The following is an 18973-nucleotide window of genomic DNA, read 5'->3' as shown; positions in this document are numbered from 1 at the left end:
ATATTTCTTGAGCATCAAATCATCATATTATAATGATTTCTGAAGGAATCATGTGACAGTGAAGACTGTAAGAGTAATTATATCGAAAATTCAGCTTTGATCACAGGAATAAATTACACTTTACTATATATTCACATAGAAAACAGCTGTTTTAAATTGTAATAATATTTCACAATATTACTGTTTTTTTCAATATAATTACTTTTAATCAAATAAATGCAGCCTTGTGAGCAGAAGAGACTTATTTTAAAAAACAAATAAAATCTTAACGATCCAAATCTTGTATGCAGTTTGGCCTATATGGACTTGCTACTGCTACAGAAATGTACAATATGCTGCTGCTGCATAAATAGACATCAATCCTGTAGCAGATCTAGGCAGGTGGAGCTGGGGAGGTGGAGGGGTTCGGGGCGCGATATTTTTCTCCCCAGGATGGTAGGGGAAGACTCATGAATATTCATTAGGGAAGTCATCCCTGATTGGTCTGATGACCTAACCCCACCCCTAAACCTACCTGCCACTGGGGGTCTGATGACCTACCCCTAACCCCGCCCCTAAACCTACCCGTCACTGGGGTTAAGACCAATCAGGGATGACTTCCCTAATGAATATTCATGAGTCTTCCCCTATACCATCCTGGGAAAAATAACATCGCGTTCGGGGAATAGCGCTGCAGGACTAGCTTACAGCAAACACTGAACCAGACGATTTAAACGTTGAGCAAGCATCTCATTGGCTGCAGGATCAGCAGAGGCCAATCAGCTTGTGCCATATACGGTAATGATGTGATTGTTTGCAGATTGCATGTAAAGAAACGATCAGCCTGCGCACAATGAAGTTGCATGACTGAAATATATGCTGAACATGACAGCCTGGCATGTTTGAAAACCTCCTACAAACCAACCTTTTCATCTTGACATATATGTTCAAATCATCATAGTGATGCATCCACTGATTCACCTTCATCCATCCGTAACATCCATCAATCCCCTTTTCTTCTTCAGCACAGCCACAGTGATCCAGATGAAGGCAGTTCACCCATACCTGTCAGATAAAATGTGTGTGAACAAATGAAAAGTGTCAGGTGGGGCACTAATGCTTTGCTTTCGATATGCATGTGTAACCTTAATGGCAAAACTAATGAGGTGGTAATCGTGATCTATAGCATTACATGATAGACAGAGTTCTCTTTCTCCAGTAAGAAGAGCTCAGTAGAGTAAAGTGACCTGAATATCTGAGCTTCGGTCACTGGGGAATGATGCACAGCTAATGGGCACAACTGCTACGAATGGAGGATACTGAGCACTGATTGAACAAAGACATTCATTAGTCATTTGTAAGCTGCACGCTATCATTTGTGCATCCATTATTAGGCAAAATGCAATTTTACAAAAATAGTGTGGAAGTAAAATCACTCTTTAAATCAACATCAGCTGCTGCCACAACTATAAAAACATGTCAACAGCTTTAAAAAATGCATTTGAATATTTGAATGATTCATAATTTCTGAAGAAAATTGTATTAATTCTTGCATTTGCAAGACCAGACCACCATAATGTTGCATTAATCTTGATAAGGTGTTCAAAGTGGTTTTAAGCATGTCTCTATGCAGTTCCCAAAAGGTTCAAAAGGCCTAATAATTTGGTTATTAGCCACAATAACTATAAAAGTGCATCCTTTCTTCATTGCTTTATAGGGTAAAACTCAATACATCAAGGCATATTGACATTAAAAACATAAACACACACACACACACACACACACACCCAACAGAAAGTCATACATATACTGTAAGACAGAATGTGCTAATGCACTTTAGGTAAACATGTTGTGCATTCTGATCAGCATATGTGATTGTAAATGTATCGTACTATGCATTTATTCATTGGTTTTCCCACAGCCTTGTGCTCAGAAATGGAGCTTGCAGTGGGATGTTGCATGTGGCAAAACTGATGAAACATAAATTTGATACTTTTGATACCTTTCTATCTTTTTGAGTTATGTCTTCATGGCCACAACCTTGAAGTGAATATTTTTCCCCCATCAAATTCATGTGCATGTTTTGAAAATTGCAGGCTTCATTTTTTAAGGCGTTCTGAGTGGCTTTAAGCAATTTAAAGTACAAACACTGTTGTGCATGATTTGTAACTCATTGTCATGTGTGATGATTCACAAGTACACACTCTCCACCAGAGGTCAATAGGAAGAGGAAGCGGTCACACTTTTCTTTATTTGTTTAGCATTTATATGAATCTGCACTAAAGGATTCTCCCAGTTATGCCATGCTTTTCCTCTAATCTGTGTGACAAAATTGTGAATTTGACAAATATACCTGTAAAAAACAATTTGCTTTCATGGGGACTTTAAATTATTTCAACACAACCCAATAAAGGAGAAGGTCAAAGAAAAACTAATTTAACGAACCACATTTATATTTCACTATTTGTAGTGTTTGCTAATAAGTGAACCATCACTATCATTAGGCTATACATTTCATATTAGGGTTAGTGATTGCGTAAACACCCTAGCAACCAACCACAGCATACTCAACCGCATAGAAACATGCTATAAACAACTCATGACACCTTAGCAACTAACTTACAAAGGCCTGGAAACCACTCTTCACACCATAGATTCAACGTTTCAAGATGGTAATCGGCAGCACGTGATGTTTTGATGCCGATTGTTTACAGTGGCGTTACCATAATAAAGCTATTTGAGCTATTTCAATCAATATTCGTTACTTACACCAACATAACGACAAAATAAATGAAAAATAATTAATGTTTGTATGCATTATTAACGTTATTGTTTAGAATAGTATTTATATTCATTTATATTTATACCGAAATGCTGTAAAATCCAAGGTAAGTGCTATCAAACTCTCTCAAACTGTCAATCTCTTTTCCAAGGAAAGGCGGGGCCAAAGTTTCCATTTAAGGAAACGAGGCTTAGGTGACGTCATACACTAGCCAGCGCCCCTTGAGCTGCACGCGCGCGCCTCAGCAGTTGAGGATGACGTTGACGCAAGCCACCTTAAAAAATAAAAAGGCGATATTAATTTTTTTCCATACATTTTTTCGAGCCGTTCGCGTATTTTTGTTTTTGTGAGTGAGTGTACGCTCTTTTAGCAGCTGATGTTGATTTAAAGGGCGTTTTTTAGTGAGAGAGAGAGAGAGAGAGAGAGAGAGCGAGAGGGAAGAGAGAGAGCGAGGGGGCGGGTGTCTCTTGCTCTCGCCTCGCGCAGCCTCACGCGCTCACACAGATTCGCATGAAATCAACACACGGACGGTTTACTTCCACATTTATCGCTTATTTTCAGGATTTTCTGGATATACAACACCATCATCGATGCGAGGCCTTCTAAGGGACACTCATCGCTGATATTAGTCCCGCATTTCTTCTGTTTTTGTCGTTTTTTCCCCCTCAGTGGAGCGTTCGTTATGAATTCCAGCCCGCTTCCTAACGGCAGGCTCCTGCCGGACAGCCAGAGCTGGAACTCCTCCGGTTCCGACGAGGATCTGGAAGCCGAACCGGGTCCCGGACCGCACGGAGGGGTGTTGGAGTTCAGCGGGGTGCTCAGTAAGGTGGGTAAAGATCTCGAATAACGCCTCCCGAAACGAGAAAGCGCGTGTTTGTGTGTGTGTGTGTGTGTGTGTGTGTGTTTCCACCTGATCCGATGTAAACAAACGTCAGTCAGTTGGCTTAATGTCACGAAGCCTGTCAAGAACATGTTTAAAATCAAAAGGTAAAATAGTAATTATGAATCACTAAGATATTTTGCATGGTAACATTATTTTAATGACACATTTTTACCGATTTTTACACCACCGTAATATGTCCTATGTTCTGTTCCTCAGTGGTGAAATACTACAAATAACACTCAGTTTTAATGATATATAATTATTTGTTCGCATTGCGGTAATATTAATTTGGCTTTATTTTTCATGGTGATTTACAGTTCATGGTGACCATACGCTGCTCTTTAGACAGCAAGCCTCAAGGTTATGTTAACCAAGGCTGTGTTTTGATTAATACTAGGTTAAATATGTGATGCATAATATGTCTATGCGTGTATAATTGAGAAGGGATGCTGCAGGTCATGAGCTGAAGCTCGAGTTTGTGGGGGTTACTAGAGTTCATTTGCTCGTCTTTTCTTCCTGATGGGATTAAACGAGAAAACCTCTCCTCATGACTCAGCCAGCTGTGATGAGAGGAGCATTTTCCATAAGAGATTACTGAATTACTCCACAACATGCATAATCTAAACCCCTTCCCCATGGACGATATCAATACATTCAATATAATCAATAATTGTATTGTGCATCAAGTGTTTATTGTCATAAGTCAACAATATGGCTGTGTACTCGTACTCAACAAAATGTCCTCGTTTCTGTTAATGTTTTGAATTGGATTTTATTTGTATATTTTCTGTATTCGTTTTAGTCATTTTGTTGTGTTTGCCATTTTTATTAGTTTGTTTTTATGTGTATAACTCGCTGCTTCAGAATATGCCCACCTCCCATACTGTAGTAAGCGAAAAACAGCATGTGAGTCGAGTAGTATGTCTGAAATCATATAGCCATATCATAAAACAGTAAGTCAGGTGAAAAGTACTTGGGTGAGATTCTAATGTGTGCATTCGATGGACACTTTACTGTCCCATGAGGCCACGGGAGAAGATTTGTGAATGGAAGTGATGCTGATACCGTAGGTCACATGACAATGACAACATGGCGGATGTAATATGTTATGCTTTTAAATGATAATAAACCAAGTGCGCACACATTTTGGTTTTCTCATTTCTCATAACAATGTTTCCTCTGTTGTGTTCCCTCTACAGTGGACTAACTACATTCACGGATGGCAGGACCGCTGGGTCATGCTGAAGAACAACACCTTGAGTTACTACAAATCCCAAGACGAGCGAGAGTACGGCTGTCGTGGTTCGCTGTGCCTCAGCAAGGCTGTCATCACAGTGAGTATCCTGGGGAAAGATCCCTCCAGACAGCCGTGGGAATTTCACAGCCGAGCCAAATTTAGAATGATGGTGTGCATTCAAAACGAAAGCTTGAAAGGGTTCAAATTGGAGATTGTTATGCTTAAATTGAATGGAGATTATTAGGGATGCATGATATTTCAGTTGATCAATATTAGGGAGATAATATAAGGCCTCATATTTCTATTTCTCTCAGCTTTTGTAGTACTAATTGTACAATAAAAAATAACTATATTTTCTATTGTACAATATAATATTGTACTTGAGGCATGTGATTTCACAATAATAACCCTGTGGAAATGTCTTTATGTCTATAGAATTCAGTGAAAACATCATAAATTGTTTTGTGCCATCGAATCGGTTATTGGCTGTTGGCATGGATGAAATGTCAGTATTGCAGCATCTCTAGAAATTAGATTTGGTTTTATGGTTGTGCTTTATCTAAAATGATTAGCGCTGAGGTAGTAGATGTCCTGAGAGCTCTGTTTATGGCAGGGGAGAGGAGAAAAGAGGTTCACTGAGGGCAGACGTGATCCTTTGCCACAGGCAGTCGGCCAGGCATAGACAGACTGTGGCCTATTTCCCCCCCATTCATGGTAAAATCACGCTTGCGCACCTGCAGAAGCCCAGAGACTTTTAATATGTCACGTTTGACTCCTTAACAGTGGCAGATATTGCTTAATGTATTCAGGTGCTCCGGTAGCTATTAAATGCATGGCTCAGTTTGACTGCTTATGATCTGATTTGGCTCAGATATCAGACAAACGGACTGAAATGAGAATTCCCTGCATTGCGTTGAAGATTAACTCGTGACCACACACAGATTTCGACATGTGCTGCAACAGTCCATGCCTGAAGTGTCTTGAGTCACCGCTGAAAATGAGGAAACAGGGCGAAGGTTGTGTTGTTATGGAGACGGCTGGAAAGGTACAAGTCCTTATGGCGACCCTGTTACCGCTATAGTCCTTCAATGATTAAGCCAAAACTCTTTCCAAAGAAACAGGGAAAGGAACACACACAAGTCAGTGTGAAACTGAAGCAGTTCAGCCTTAGGAAAACTCATTAAAACACCCAAATATGAAAAGTGAGGTCTGAAATAGACAGGCATGGTGAATGAAGGGTTTTGGAGGTTTGTGACAGTATGACTCGGGTAGTTCGTGTTTACAGCTGCCGGCTGATGCTGTGAGTTCGACATTCTAATGTGATGTTTTGCATTTTGGCTTTAAGCGAGAGAAAAATGGCTCCTTTGTTTTAAGACTCTGTGTGTGACTTTTTTCAGCTGTGTGTATTTGTTGAACTCCAACCATTATGGTTCAGCATAAATATTAACTTTGGTATTAATCACAAGCGTGTGGACTGGAAATGTAGCATTTAGGGTACAAAATTAACTTTTTGCCACACCAGCCAATGGTGAGTGAATTGACTGAATTTATCAGCCTTAAATGTTTCCTTTCCAACTATGAAACATTTTTACATTAATTTCTTTAGGTGATTTTCTTTTTCTTGTGTGTTAGTTTCAAACAGTGCAGGTCATTGTGTGCATCATATATAAGCCATTCCACATCTCTATCTGTCAAAAATAGGACATTTTCTGGCTTAAAGGATTAGTTCACTTCAAACTAAAATTTCCTGATAGTTTACTCATCCCCATATCATCCAAGATGTCCATGTCTTTCTTTCTTCAGTCGAAAAGAAATTAAGGTTTTTGAGGAAAACATTCCAGGATTTTTCTCCATATAATGGACTTACCAACGGTTTGAAGGTCCAAATGTCCGTCTCAGTGCAGCTTCAAAGGCTCGACGATCCCAGTCGAGAAATAAGAGTCTTATCCAGCGAAACGATCGGTCATTTTCTAAAAATTAATAAAAATGATAGTTTTTAACCACAAATGCCTGTCTTGTACCATCTCTGAGATGCGCTACGCATTACGTCATAACATTGGAAACGTCATCGTTAAACATCCAGGATATGCACACGTAAGGACCATTTTAAACAATAAACTGACTCAAATACGTAAGGAATAATTGACAACAGGCCGTTGAATTATTAGAAAAATAATGCACACCCGAGGTGGTAATGCGGTCACGACGCGAAGTGGAGACACCTCGGGTGTGCATTATTTTTCTAATAATTCAACGACCTGAAGTCAATTATTCCGCTTATACTACAGTTACCACACCTCAAAACATTGTTCAGATTATGTATTTCAAGACGTTTGTAAAGTTTTTGTCATTAAAACGCTCTTGTATGTAGGACTAATTTCTTACGCATCTAATCCAGTGCCTCCGTTGCGTCATTTTAGAGTTAGTAACGGAGGTTTGAGCCACTGATAGCAGACTAATGCTGGGACACACGACTAGCTGACACATTCTCTGACTGTTTTCATCGCAGCAGATTTTAAACACCGACTTTGAACACAGACTGAACGCGCTGAACACGCGTTTGGGTATGATCAGTCATCAAATTACATTCATAACCGGCCTTGAAGTGTGTTCTCGGCTCGGCTTTATGCAGTTATTAGAGATAGATGTTGCAATAATGAGACAGAAAAGCATGTGCGTCAATATTATTATTTATTAATTAATTCAATTCGTTTTAATTAATTCGTTCATTCTTTTTTTTTCTATTATTGACAGATGACAGTAGACTAGCCAAATAAGTGAAAAAAAAAAGCCTTTTAACAAGTAAGGCCTATCAATAATTATTTATTTGTTATATTATCTGCAATAAAAATCCGTGCTGCAGGACTATCCATTTATTTAGCCTATATTCAGTTCAATTTTCTATTGATTATAGATAGGAATATACTTTATTTATTAAAATTAAACTGCATGTTTCCATTGATTGTGAAGTTAGACATTGAAAATAGCAGATCAAGCGCATGGGGCTAAATGTTTTTTCTTGTTATGAATTTTATCCTATTTTCCGTTATTACCGTTAACTACGCGAAGTGATATGGAACTGTAATGCGGTCAAGACCTGCCTGGAACTACTTTAGCTGTGCGTTTCCCTGAAAATAATGCACACCTTAGAACGTTCGTCAACCAATCAGATTCAAGCATTCAACGACCCTGTAGTATAAATATAAATATGTGTCATACAATAACTTTGAATGGTCCTCCTACTCCAAACCTGTAAATACTGGGTTGGTACTTCTGACTACGTCACGTGTAGATGGGCATTTGTGGTCAAAAAGTATATCATTTTTATTTATTTTTTAGAAAATGACGGATCGTTTCGCTAGATAAGACTCTTATTTCTCGACTGGGATCGTGTAGAGACTTTGAAGCTGCACTGAGACTGACATTTGGACCTTCAAACCATTGGTTGCCATTGAAGTCCATTATATGGAGAAAAATCCTGGAATGTTTTCCTCAAAAACCTTAATTTCTTTTCGACTGAAGAAAGAAAGACATGGACATCTTAGATGACATGGGGGTGAGTAGGCTAAATTAGCAGGATTGTTTTTATTTGAAAGTGAACTACTCCTTTAATGCAAGGGTTTTTCGAGAAACGATGCACAAGCCGTGATGAATGTGTTTATGTCTTCGTATAGATTTGCTTGTGTTGCGAGGAACAGACTCTTTCTAACCGTTCGGTTTCTGCCATATATTATGTTGCAGTTCCTCATAAATGTAACTGCCAGCTGGCCACTGTGTTAAACAGTTTTTTTTACTCATGTTTGGCACTTGGCTACTGTTCATTTTGGACCCTGGCCACTGGACGAAGCATTTTTTCTGTAATCTCACACAAGATAACACACATTTTTAGCATTCTTTGTGCATCTCCTATAGACCCTATTCACAGCAGCGCCATCTTTTCATTTTTAATGGGAATGAAAGTGCAGCTGTGAGGGATAGACATTCATCTCTTCAGTGGGCCGTACTGTTATTTAATGTGTTTTTGGATTGTTCTGCTAATGAAACACTGCAAAAATATCTTTCCAATAAATTTCAGTAGACAAAAAAATATGAGCTGTTAAAAATGATCGATTACTAGGAGCTTTATACAGCTTTTTAAGTTAATCTCTTTCATACCTGTGCTGAATAAGGTCAATTTCTCTTCCTCAGTAAATCTGTTTCCCTCTGAATGCCGTTCTAGAATACGAAGCAGCTTTATTCAGATTTATTCAGCGTGCACATGGCAACAAATCTGCCCTCATAAATCCTCACAAAAAACAGGTTATTGTGTCACCGCGCTCTTCCTGCCTGCTATTACACTGTCCTCACATGACTCACACATACTTAAACGGGTCACACACCACGGTTTTAAGTGTCTAAGACCACAGGACCACCCCAAATTCAGACAGGCTTAACCCTTGCAGACACAACAGGATTATACCGTCCTCATGAAGATCTGATTCAAACCCAGAACGCCTCATTGTGTGTCCCTATAAAACTGGGTCTCGCTGCTTCAGCGCTCCGATCTGCATATTAGCTGGAAACAGTGTTAATTATGCTTTTTGTGAGACACTCGGGCTGTTGAATCGGACTTGATTAGATTAACGAATTTCAGACCTCGAGAGATGGAGACGGATTGTGAAGGATCAATCAGTGTGATGACAGAAACAATTTCACAGACACTCGGTCTGATTTAATCGGTCTGTCAACATCACTTAACCAATCCAACATGCTCTTTTTCACATTGTCAGTGGTGCTCAACATATGATTAGTGATTTTAAAGGATTAAATTTAATGTGCAACCTATCCCACAAAGTTTTTTCTGCATTTCAGTTCATTGTGTTTTGAGCTGGATCTGTTATCAACAGCCGTATTCAGCACAAGAAAAAAAAAGACCAATAAAGCGACCACAGCACACAGCTTTCAGCGCTCACAGTGCATTGAACTTGAACTATGTGCTTTCGCCTGCCAAGTTTTAGCCTCACGTGAGCTGGATTTTTTTTCTGTTTCTCTCTTGCTAATCTCTGTTAAAGCGTGGCCCATAAACATGCAATTTTTCTTTGAGCTGTGCTGGACCTGGACTATGTCATGATCTGACAGGAGCAGAGGGAAAGCTCTCGCTGTGTGGTGTCGTTGTATCAGGGACAGGTACACACAGGTACAGGTTATTCTGGTCCAGGGCGGGTCACTGCAAACGCCACCATGGGATCCAGTGCAGCGTTCAGCGCATGTCAGGACAGGCAGAGCACTTAACAGAGCTGAGTTTACAGGAGAAAGAAGAGATGAGCTGTAGAGGGAAGGCCAGTGCTTGACATTTCCTGATCATCTTCATGTGCTTTTATTTCTTGCAAACTTAACATTTGTGGGCCGAAATTAAAATAGGTCTACACGTTATTGGAAAAAAATGAAATTGGAATATTTCGTTTTTTTCTGCGATCTAAAAATTAAATATAGGAATTTTCACCAGATGACTTGAATAGCTATATTTTTAAAGAATTATTATTCATTTCTAAAGTGAGTGGGGGCGTTTTGTTGGGGAGTGCTTCTGCATAGACATATAGATATATAAAAAAACGTTTACGTTGATGGGAGTAATCCCTTTAGGGCTGGACGATTTAGGAAAAGCTTCACTGTAATAAAATAGTTTTTTGAAGTTGTAAATAAAACAGAGATTATTGGAGTACATTTTACAAAAGAATATTATTTAATTCTTTCTACTTAAAATGTCTAATTGTTTAATTCAACGTGTTACTTGCCATTTCTTTGAAACAATGTTTGCTCAGAAATTGCTAGTAAATTTCACAAAGGATTAGAAAGTGAATAATTGCTGTCCTAGTGTTTAATTTTTTTTTTTAATCTAGTTTTACTTAAGTTTTCTTAGACCATATTCCTTTTTTTAACAATTCAGTAAAATAACACTAATTATTATGATTTTATTGTGGCTTTTATTAAAAATACAGATCATACAGATACTAAATAGAACACTATTGTTATTAATTTACTGTAAAATTGCAATACTTATATTTACATCAGAGAAAAAATCCTTAATATTGAGCCCTGGAAGGTTGTTGGATGAGTATAGAGAAGGAAAAGAGAAAGAATTATAAATGATGAGACAAAGGGAGAAAAACAGAAACCTTGAAGGCAATTTGAATGTGGACAGTGTGTATCAAGTTACTCTGTCATTTTGACCTGATGGTTTTTGTTTCTGGTTTTATTAGAGCTCAGACTGAGGTCTTCCTGTCATGTGTGTGTACGCTTTCTTTGGTGTCCAAACACTGCAGGTCCTGTGCGCTTTTTTTTTTTTTTTTTTTTTTTTAGATAATTCATGTGGTTTTGGGCTGAATATTGCTCTGATTACTCTTTCATTTATTCCAGTCCAGAACTGGTTTCATTTATCCAAACCTAAACCACAAGAGAACCTGATCAAAACTGCTCCCAGATGAGTGACCGACCCTTCAGTCCTCTGTAAACACAGCCGACTCGATTCGCATGCAGCCGAGCGCTCGTGTGCTGAACTGCTCTGGCGCAACAAAATGGGAAAATGATGATCTTCACAACATTTGCATCCCACCTTTTTATTGTAAATTATTTACACAGAAACGTCTCACCAAATGAACACAGTAGTTTCATTCAACGGTGCAGTTATAACTAGATTCTTATAAAGGATGCTTAGTCAAAGTTAGCCCATGTGTCATGATAAAACATCGACTTCATGTGTATTCAGTAACAGAAGAGGAGTCAGTTGTTCAACTGTTCACTGCAGCATTGAGACGAGGTGCATCTTTTACTAACGCTTATGTTGGCAGTGGTCAGCAGGCTCAATAAACGGTGTGTAAAAGCCTCTCAGACATTAAATGAAGCTGTTCTCTGGTGAAATAAAATGGCAGCATTGGTGAAATTAAACGGCAGCATTGGTACTTTTTGCTATGGCAGAACATCGCTGTTGGACGACAGGCATAAGCTTTCATTGCAAACTGAATTCAGATATGACACAGCATTTCTGTTTTAAAGGGGTGATGAACTGAGAAATCTAATTTTCCTTGAGCTTTTGACATATAAGAGGTCGTCACATAAGAATATTCTGTAAGTTTCAGAACTGAAAACTTCCTTATTAGTCCAATAAAAGCTTTTACTGACACCAGGCAAAGCGAACCACAGGTTTTTCAAAGTGGGGATCTATGACCTCAAAAGGTATCAAACCCCGTCTCCGCAGATCAACACCTACTTCAACACTGCCTGTTTAGCCCCGCCCACCAATTCACTCATTACATGAAACTCATTATAATATGCAAAACTGTTATCCAATCATAGCAGTGGGCGTTTACTTCCAAGTCTTCAATGCGGCACGCCCATAAAAGCCGAGCGTTTCAGGAGCTAGGCTCAAAACCAGGGTAGAAAATAGCCTATTATTTATTCATTTTGATGTTTTTGAATGTAAAAACCAAGCAAACATCATAAGTTGACCTCAGACAACAATATAAAAAAAGAACAAGCCAGTTCATGGCCCCTTTAATGTCTTCATGACTTCTTTCAGAGAAATTTAATCGGCTGTTCTTTCTAAAACTATCTATGCACGTATGCATCATTTCTGACATGTGCTAAAAATATATACTTATTCACATTCGTATTTGCACACCTGCTGCTTTTTGTAAAGTAGGTTAATTCTTAAAGTTTATAAATATATCATCACTTGGTAGTCATGCCCAACATATGTACACACACCTACACACACACACTCACTCACTTGTATTGACCTGCTTAGCTAAATATTTTATAAAGGCAACGGTTTTTGTAGTTACAGCTGCCAAAGAGAGAGAGGGAGTCAAGTGCATTTTAAAATGTCAATGACTTTGTGTGTGTGTGTGTGTCTCTGTCTGTGTGTTTGCATTTGCATTTTCGATTAGTGTTCTGTGCTAAACCCAAGGGAGTGCTATCAAGCGGCTTGTTCTCATTTTCACAGCCATTGTGTGCATGTCCTCACCTTCTGTCACATGGTAAACCCTGGGTTCGAGTCACTGTCTGAGGTCATGGCTGAGCCGTGAACTGGTTTGGGCTCAAAAACCACAAATGAGTATCACACAAAGTGTGCTTGCTTGCATTTCCTCAGACAACACAAGCTCTTCATGTCTGAAACACATGGCGGGACCTGTTTTCCTCTCCTCAGCTTGACCAGCACCGGTTTCTGTGTCAACTGGGAAACTGGTTTGAAAACAGTCATTATTTTTACGATTCCACTTAGTGATGCTAGTGGCACAACTTTTTCACCTCTTTAAATTATGGTACATTTTAGCCGCTCACTGGTGTTGTATAGCTTCATAAGGGAAGGCAGTCGTGGCCTAATGGTTAGAGAGTCAGACTGGAAACCCGAAGGTTTGAAAACTAACTTTAGCTGGACAATAACTTTATCCTAGAGCTGCTGTAAAGCCAAAACAATCTCTGTTACTGTAATTTCCTATTATCACTGTAAAGCTGCTTTGAAACAATTTGTATTGTTAAAAAGCGCTATATAAATGAAGGAACATTTTGAAAAAAATAAGGAAATGGCTGAGGTGCCCTTGAGCAAAGCACCTAGCCACAGCAAAAGTGTGTGTGTGTATGTGTTAACTACTCAGTACTCCTAATGTGTGTGCACTAACTTGGATGGGTTACATGCAGAGGACAAATTCTGAGAAAGGGTTAGCATACTTGGCGTTTACACTATTAAGATAATGCAGTTTTTCATAACAGTATTGAATATATAACGGTTTTAGTTTTATATGTAATGAAACCTTTAATGCTTTATAAACTGGGTGTTTAAAATGTTCTTTTTGTGCCAGCTATCTCTAATGACATCCCATAAACAGATTAGTTTAGTATGGTTGGTGAAGGACACATTTATCGTGAGTGTAAAGATCGACTGGAGACGTTTTTGTTGCGTTTTGTCCCTTTAAATCTCTGCAGATCTGCTGGAAAGTTCGATTTTCCCATTTCTGCTGGAGCCATTGAGTGCCTCAGGCTTTCAGAGGGCTCTTGTTAAAATGGGTTTGAGTGAATCTGTGTGTGAAGGTGTCAAACGGCCTCCATTATGGATCAAACAGTCTGTGAACCCTGAAACGTCCTGTAAAGAAAACCGATGGCAAAATGAGGAGGAGGTGATGGCAGCATGGAGACACTGGGACGTAGGAGGGAATGATCTGTGATATTTTTAAAGTCTAGTGAAAAAAAAGAAAAGGTGTAGATCTGAAATAAAAGGAAAAGAGAAAACGAGAGAGATGTGCGATGGTCCTGTTGTCTGAAACGGGAAGTTCGCTCCCTGCTGATGAAATCCTGTTTGATGACACCGGGGTCAAGTCAGAAAGTCCCTCTGCTCATCTCTCGCTTCCTTCCTCCAATGTTTGCTCTGACCGGGACTCTGGAGTCACATCTAGGCACACTTTAACCTATCGATAATAGCAGGTTAGTTCGTCATGTGACCTGGCTCCCTTCCTTTGCATCCTGTGTCCTAAGCTGTCGCTCCGCATGGCCTGTGTTTCCTTTGTCTTTTCCTCTTGGATTCAAGCTGAAGTCCCACCTTCCTGTGTTTCTGATTTCCCAAAGCCAGATCCAAGACTGAAATGCTCAGTAAACAGTAGGGCTGCACGATACTGGGAAAATATGCGATATGCGATATTGTTGTTGAGTATTGCGATAATATTTCTTGCGATATTACATTTTCCCTAGAGAAATGCTATTTTTTTTATTTTTTTTTAATCATTTATATATGTAATGATCATACAAAAATAAACAGGTTAGGGCTGTCACTTTACGTTCGAAAATCGATTGCACAATCGATCGGACCAACCAACGCAAGTTTCGAAAACGAAAATAGGGAATCGATTTTAACGGTCTCGGAGCGCGTCCAGCTCGTCACGATCCGCCTGCAGCGAACGCGCGTCACACAGCAACTGCAGGCTCTGTAAACACGCATAACAGCAAATTATACTTCTGCATATTTTGTCTCTTTTTACAACAAAACTGAGAATTCTGCTGGTATGCAGACAATCTCATGCGTACAGATACAGATTCGGGCTACGGTCTACAATCGCCTACGTAGGCGAAATTTGTTTGACATTTCTAATCGTAAACACAGCCATGTTGAAGACTGAGGTAATGTTTTTCATTTATGCTATGGCAGTCCACTCTGCTTATTGTTTTTCGAGAATGTTGCACTCCTGTTTGTCATTGTGCACGAAACTTCACGCCAATAAATCATCAGGAATATTTGTTGACTTGTGCGTGTCTCAAGCGCCCTCTTTACGTTCGTCCTAATGCCTGTTAGTTGTCCGTGGATTTGCCCATATTTGGCGTTTAAAATGGAAACGTCTTTAGACAAGGAAAATCGATTTTACAATCGATTCAATGAACACTTATGTCTCAAAAATCGAACAGGATTTTTTCACAAAAGTGACAGCCCTAAAACAGGTAGGCTAATAGATATTCTTCTGATCTTCAGAAGAATATCTCAGTTTTTTCATAAAGTTAACGTTACACGTGCAACGCTTTGATTAGCCTAATGGTTGTCTGTGAGACTCTGTTATTGTTACTTGGCATTTCGTTAGCGGTTTTACACTTTTACTCTTACACTTTTTGAAGTCTTCATATAGCTCCAGAGATTGCGTTCCAGACATAGACTGTAAAAAATATGGACAAAGCGTCTGTGACGTCACCCATAGACTTTCTGAAGACGGTTTTGAGGCCGTTTATGGGGGGTATGGGCGGCGCCATCTTGGAAAATCTTGTGTTCAGAAAGGATGCAGAGGTGGTATAATGTCAGATCATGGCCGAGACGTCAAATTTCAGGAATTCCACTTGGCGCAGCCTATGCTCGTTATCAGCTGTCAGTCAAAGTTAACCACACCCTTATTTGTCATACATTTTATATCTAAATACGATCTAAACTAACGAGTTAGAAAAAAATTCACCCCCCTCACAGTTGTCAGGCACTCGGAACCTATTGAAAATACAATAAAAGTCCATGGGACCAACCTGTAAAAACACAAATTTATGCTGTGAAAACGGACATTTTAACATGGGGGTCTATGGACATTTGCTCCCTTTTGGGACCTGCCCCTAGCGGATTTTCGATGTATTGCAGTTTTTCGCACTTCCGGGTAGGCTTCATTTTTCAGATTAGAATGTTGCTGCTTGGTTCCAGATGACTGTGGAGATTAGTTTCCTCTCGATGTGGCCAACATTTTTCGGCACGACTTAGTGACACCGTCACTTATGTTCACATATCGCGTTTTTTGCGCGCAAAATGGAAGCACATTTTCCAGGCCTGCCTATGCCGCGACGAGATGAGAACATCTCAACTTTTCAGAATTCCGCAAGCTCACGCCGGTCATGGTTGATTAGCAATGACAGACACAAGCGCTTATGGAAAGGAGGAGATAGCGGCGCGGCCGCGCTATGTGAATGGCCCCTTTCACAGTACCTGGCTGCATTTATGACACGTCTTCTCTATTAAAGCCAAAATATTGCCATATTTCAGACGTACAGTTCTCTTTTGGCACAGGTTCTTCGCTGTTGTCATTTTCCTCGCTTGTCTCTACTCCCGCCATTAGTTTTTATTTTCCACTTTCTGCTCTGAGCCACTAGGTTCCCCTTTGGGCCTGATCTAGCCAATAGCATAATAGCACCTACTGGGGAGGCGGGTATAAAGATAGTAAGGCCACATTTGATTGGTCGAATTTGAATAAACAACCTATGCATGCATGCATCACACAAATGCTTGGCACATAAAATAAATGCAGTTTATCGCACCTCTCTGCGATACGGATATCGCATATACTATTATCGCGATAACGATAATTTTTCGATATATTGTGCAGCCCTAGTAAACAGTGATTCACTCATTATCCTTTTCTGTCTCTGTAATGCCTGGTTCAGATTACACGATTTCTTTTATCTGTTACGATTTTGACTGAAAATCTTCGTCGTAGATAAGAAACATGTCAGACTACACGTTGCTTTCCGACCAATCATTGCGTGCCGTCTCGTGTACTCACTCACTCACTCACTCACTCACTCACTCCACACACACACGCACACGCACACACACACACACACACACACACACACACACACACACACACACACACACACACTCTCACTTTCTCTTGACGCAACCCGTCGTGGAGGACCGGAAAAATAATTAAACATGCTAGTCTTTTTATTGTGATGTCGTGAAGCATCGGAGACCATGACACGCTATACGAGATGAAACGATCAAATCTTGCATTGGCGTTTACGAATCCCCACGACACCCTACGTCAAACGCATCGTGACAAAATCGGGCTAAAATCGTGTAATCTGAACCAGGCATTAGAGAAAGAAGCATGCGAGGGCCACGAGAGCCCTAGTGTCCATCTTTAACCAGCTCCTGATATCAATATCTGCTGGTTAATCACATTCACTCGACTGATACCAAGTTTCCATACTACTACTTACTACTTACGAAAGTGTGGACTTGTACACAATATGTTTATTTTACACCCTGGACACATTGGCCCTCATTTATCAAAAGTGCGTACACCAAATTTCCAGCGTACACCCAAAACCACGGTGACTTTGAGATTTATCAATATGGACGTTGGCGTACGGCACGCTCAAATCCTACGCCAGCTCAGGAGGTGGTGTACGCACGTTTTGAGTGCGGGAATGCGCAGAAAAACAATTCCTAACACCACAAAACGCACTGACAAACTAAAAGATATAATATATTATGACCCACTGTAAAAAACAACAACAACATAGTAATTATAAACTTCAGTGTTTATTTTTGTGCAACATGGACTTCAATGTTTAAGTTGTGTGACTTTACCAAAGCATTTGATTTGTAGGCATATGTATTCCTTAAGTTGCGAGCCTGTGCGCTTTACCTGACGATTCAAGCCTTGTTTATACTTTCGCCTGGCTCCGCAGCGCGAGTCTCCGCAGACTGCGCGCGCACCTCCCCAAACGGACGAGGCGTTTATACTCGACGCGCTCGCCGTTGCACTATTCTTTGAAACGATGGTTAGGCCAGGGTTAGGCCCGGCAGATGTGCACGGACTGGGTTTAGTAATGAAAGGCTTTCAATGACCAAAAAAATAATTCAGACTGACAAAATAATAAAAATGCTATTCTTCTTATTTTAAATAATAATAATAATACAAATAATAATAATAACGACATTCTTCTTCTAAATAACAAAAAGCGTCATTAGGCTAATAATAAAAATCTTGAAATCAATTTTGTTTCTTTCCACTTCCCTGGTTTCGCTTTCTCTTTCTCAAAGAAGTTTCTCTTCTTTGCCGTCTTCCGTGTGTCCATGGCGTAAAATGAGGGCGTGTGGGAAGCGGAGACTTGAATATATAGGGGCGTGTTATTCTAATGACGATCGATTTCAGCCGCGGCATTTATCAAGGGCAGGTATTGCGTACACCTGGATTTCAAAGGTACGCACAGCTTCATAAATCAGGCGATGAGAAGAGTGTAAGCATAATCTTACGCCAATATATACGCCCGTTTCTACGCAAGATTGATAAATGAGGGCCATTATCATCACGGTCTTTAGTGATTTGACAGACCTCACCTATGTTCTTTAAATGTAGACCTTGAACTGTGGCTATCATTAACATGATTATTATTAATATTATTATTTTGGTTATTCATTGACGTACAGATTATTGCGAAATAGTAATTGAATTGTCTTTTTGGTTAATACACCTCAAAGCCTTCATTAATGCACTGAACATCGGGTTGAGCTGCAGATGATGAGTTTGATGAGCTCTTTTCATCAGGCAAAAGGCATGTGGCTGTTACTCTTCATCACTGGTGCCATTGTGTTTGGCTTTGAAACTAAAATCAGGTTTTTTTACATTTTAAAACTCCCAAGAACCACCGGTATTTATTCAATAAATGCAAAAATAGTCCAGGCACGTTGTGATGCTTTAACGTTTGCACTGTGGCACATTAAACATGTCGTAAAACGGTTGTCGACGGCCTATAAAATGCATTTAATCAGGCAACAGAGCTTTTTAGTCCATTTGCTTTGTACAACAATTCAAAT

General features: G+C 39.7%; 1 protein-coding gene across 2 annotated transcripts in view; it reads left to right on the top strand.

The window, feature by feature from the left end:
* The first annotated feature begins 2977 nt into the window (after window positions 1–2977).
* The window catches only part of cert1b (ceramide transporter 1b), a 43276-nt gene continuing 27280 nt past the window's right edge, over window positions 2978–18973 (top strand). The window contains exons 1-2 of one of the 2 annotated variants that reach the window (XM_081391847.1): window positions 2978–3587; window positions 4844–4978. In XM_081391847.1, the coding sequence (XP_081247973.1) occupies window positions 3444–3587; window positions 4844–4978 (279 nt within the window). In that variant the 5' untranslated portion in view covers window positions 2978–3443. The remainder of the gene's footprint in view (window positions 3588–4843; window positions 4979–18973) is intronic. The other variant, XM_081391846.1, reaches the window with a different exon arrangement.

Source organism: Scardinius erythrophthalmus (genome assembly GCF_964197995.2).
Source record: "Scardinius erythrophthalmus genome assembly, chromosome: 17".
In the NCBI taxonomy this organism is placed as follows: Eukaryota; Metazoa; Chordata; class Actinopteri; order Cypriniformes; family Leuciscidae; genus Scardinius; species Scardinius erythrophthalmus.
This window is presented reverse-complemented; position numbering and strand designations above follow the sequence as displayed.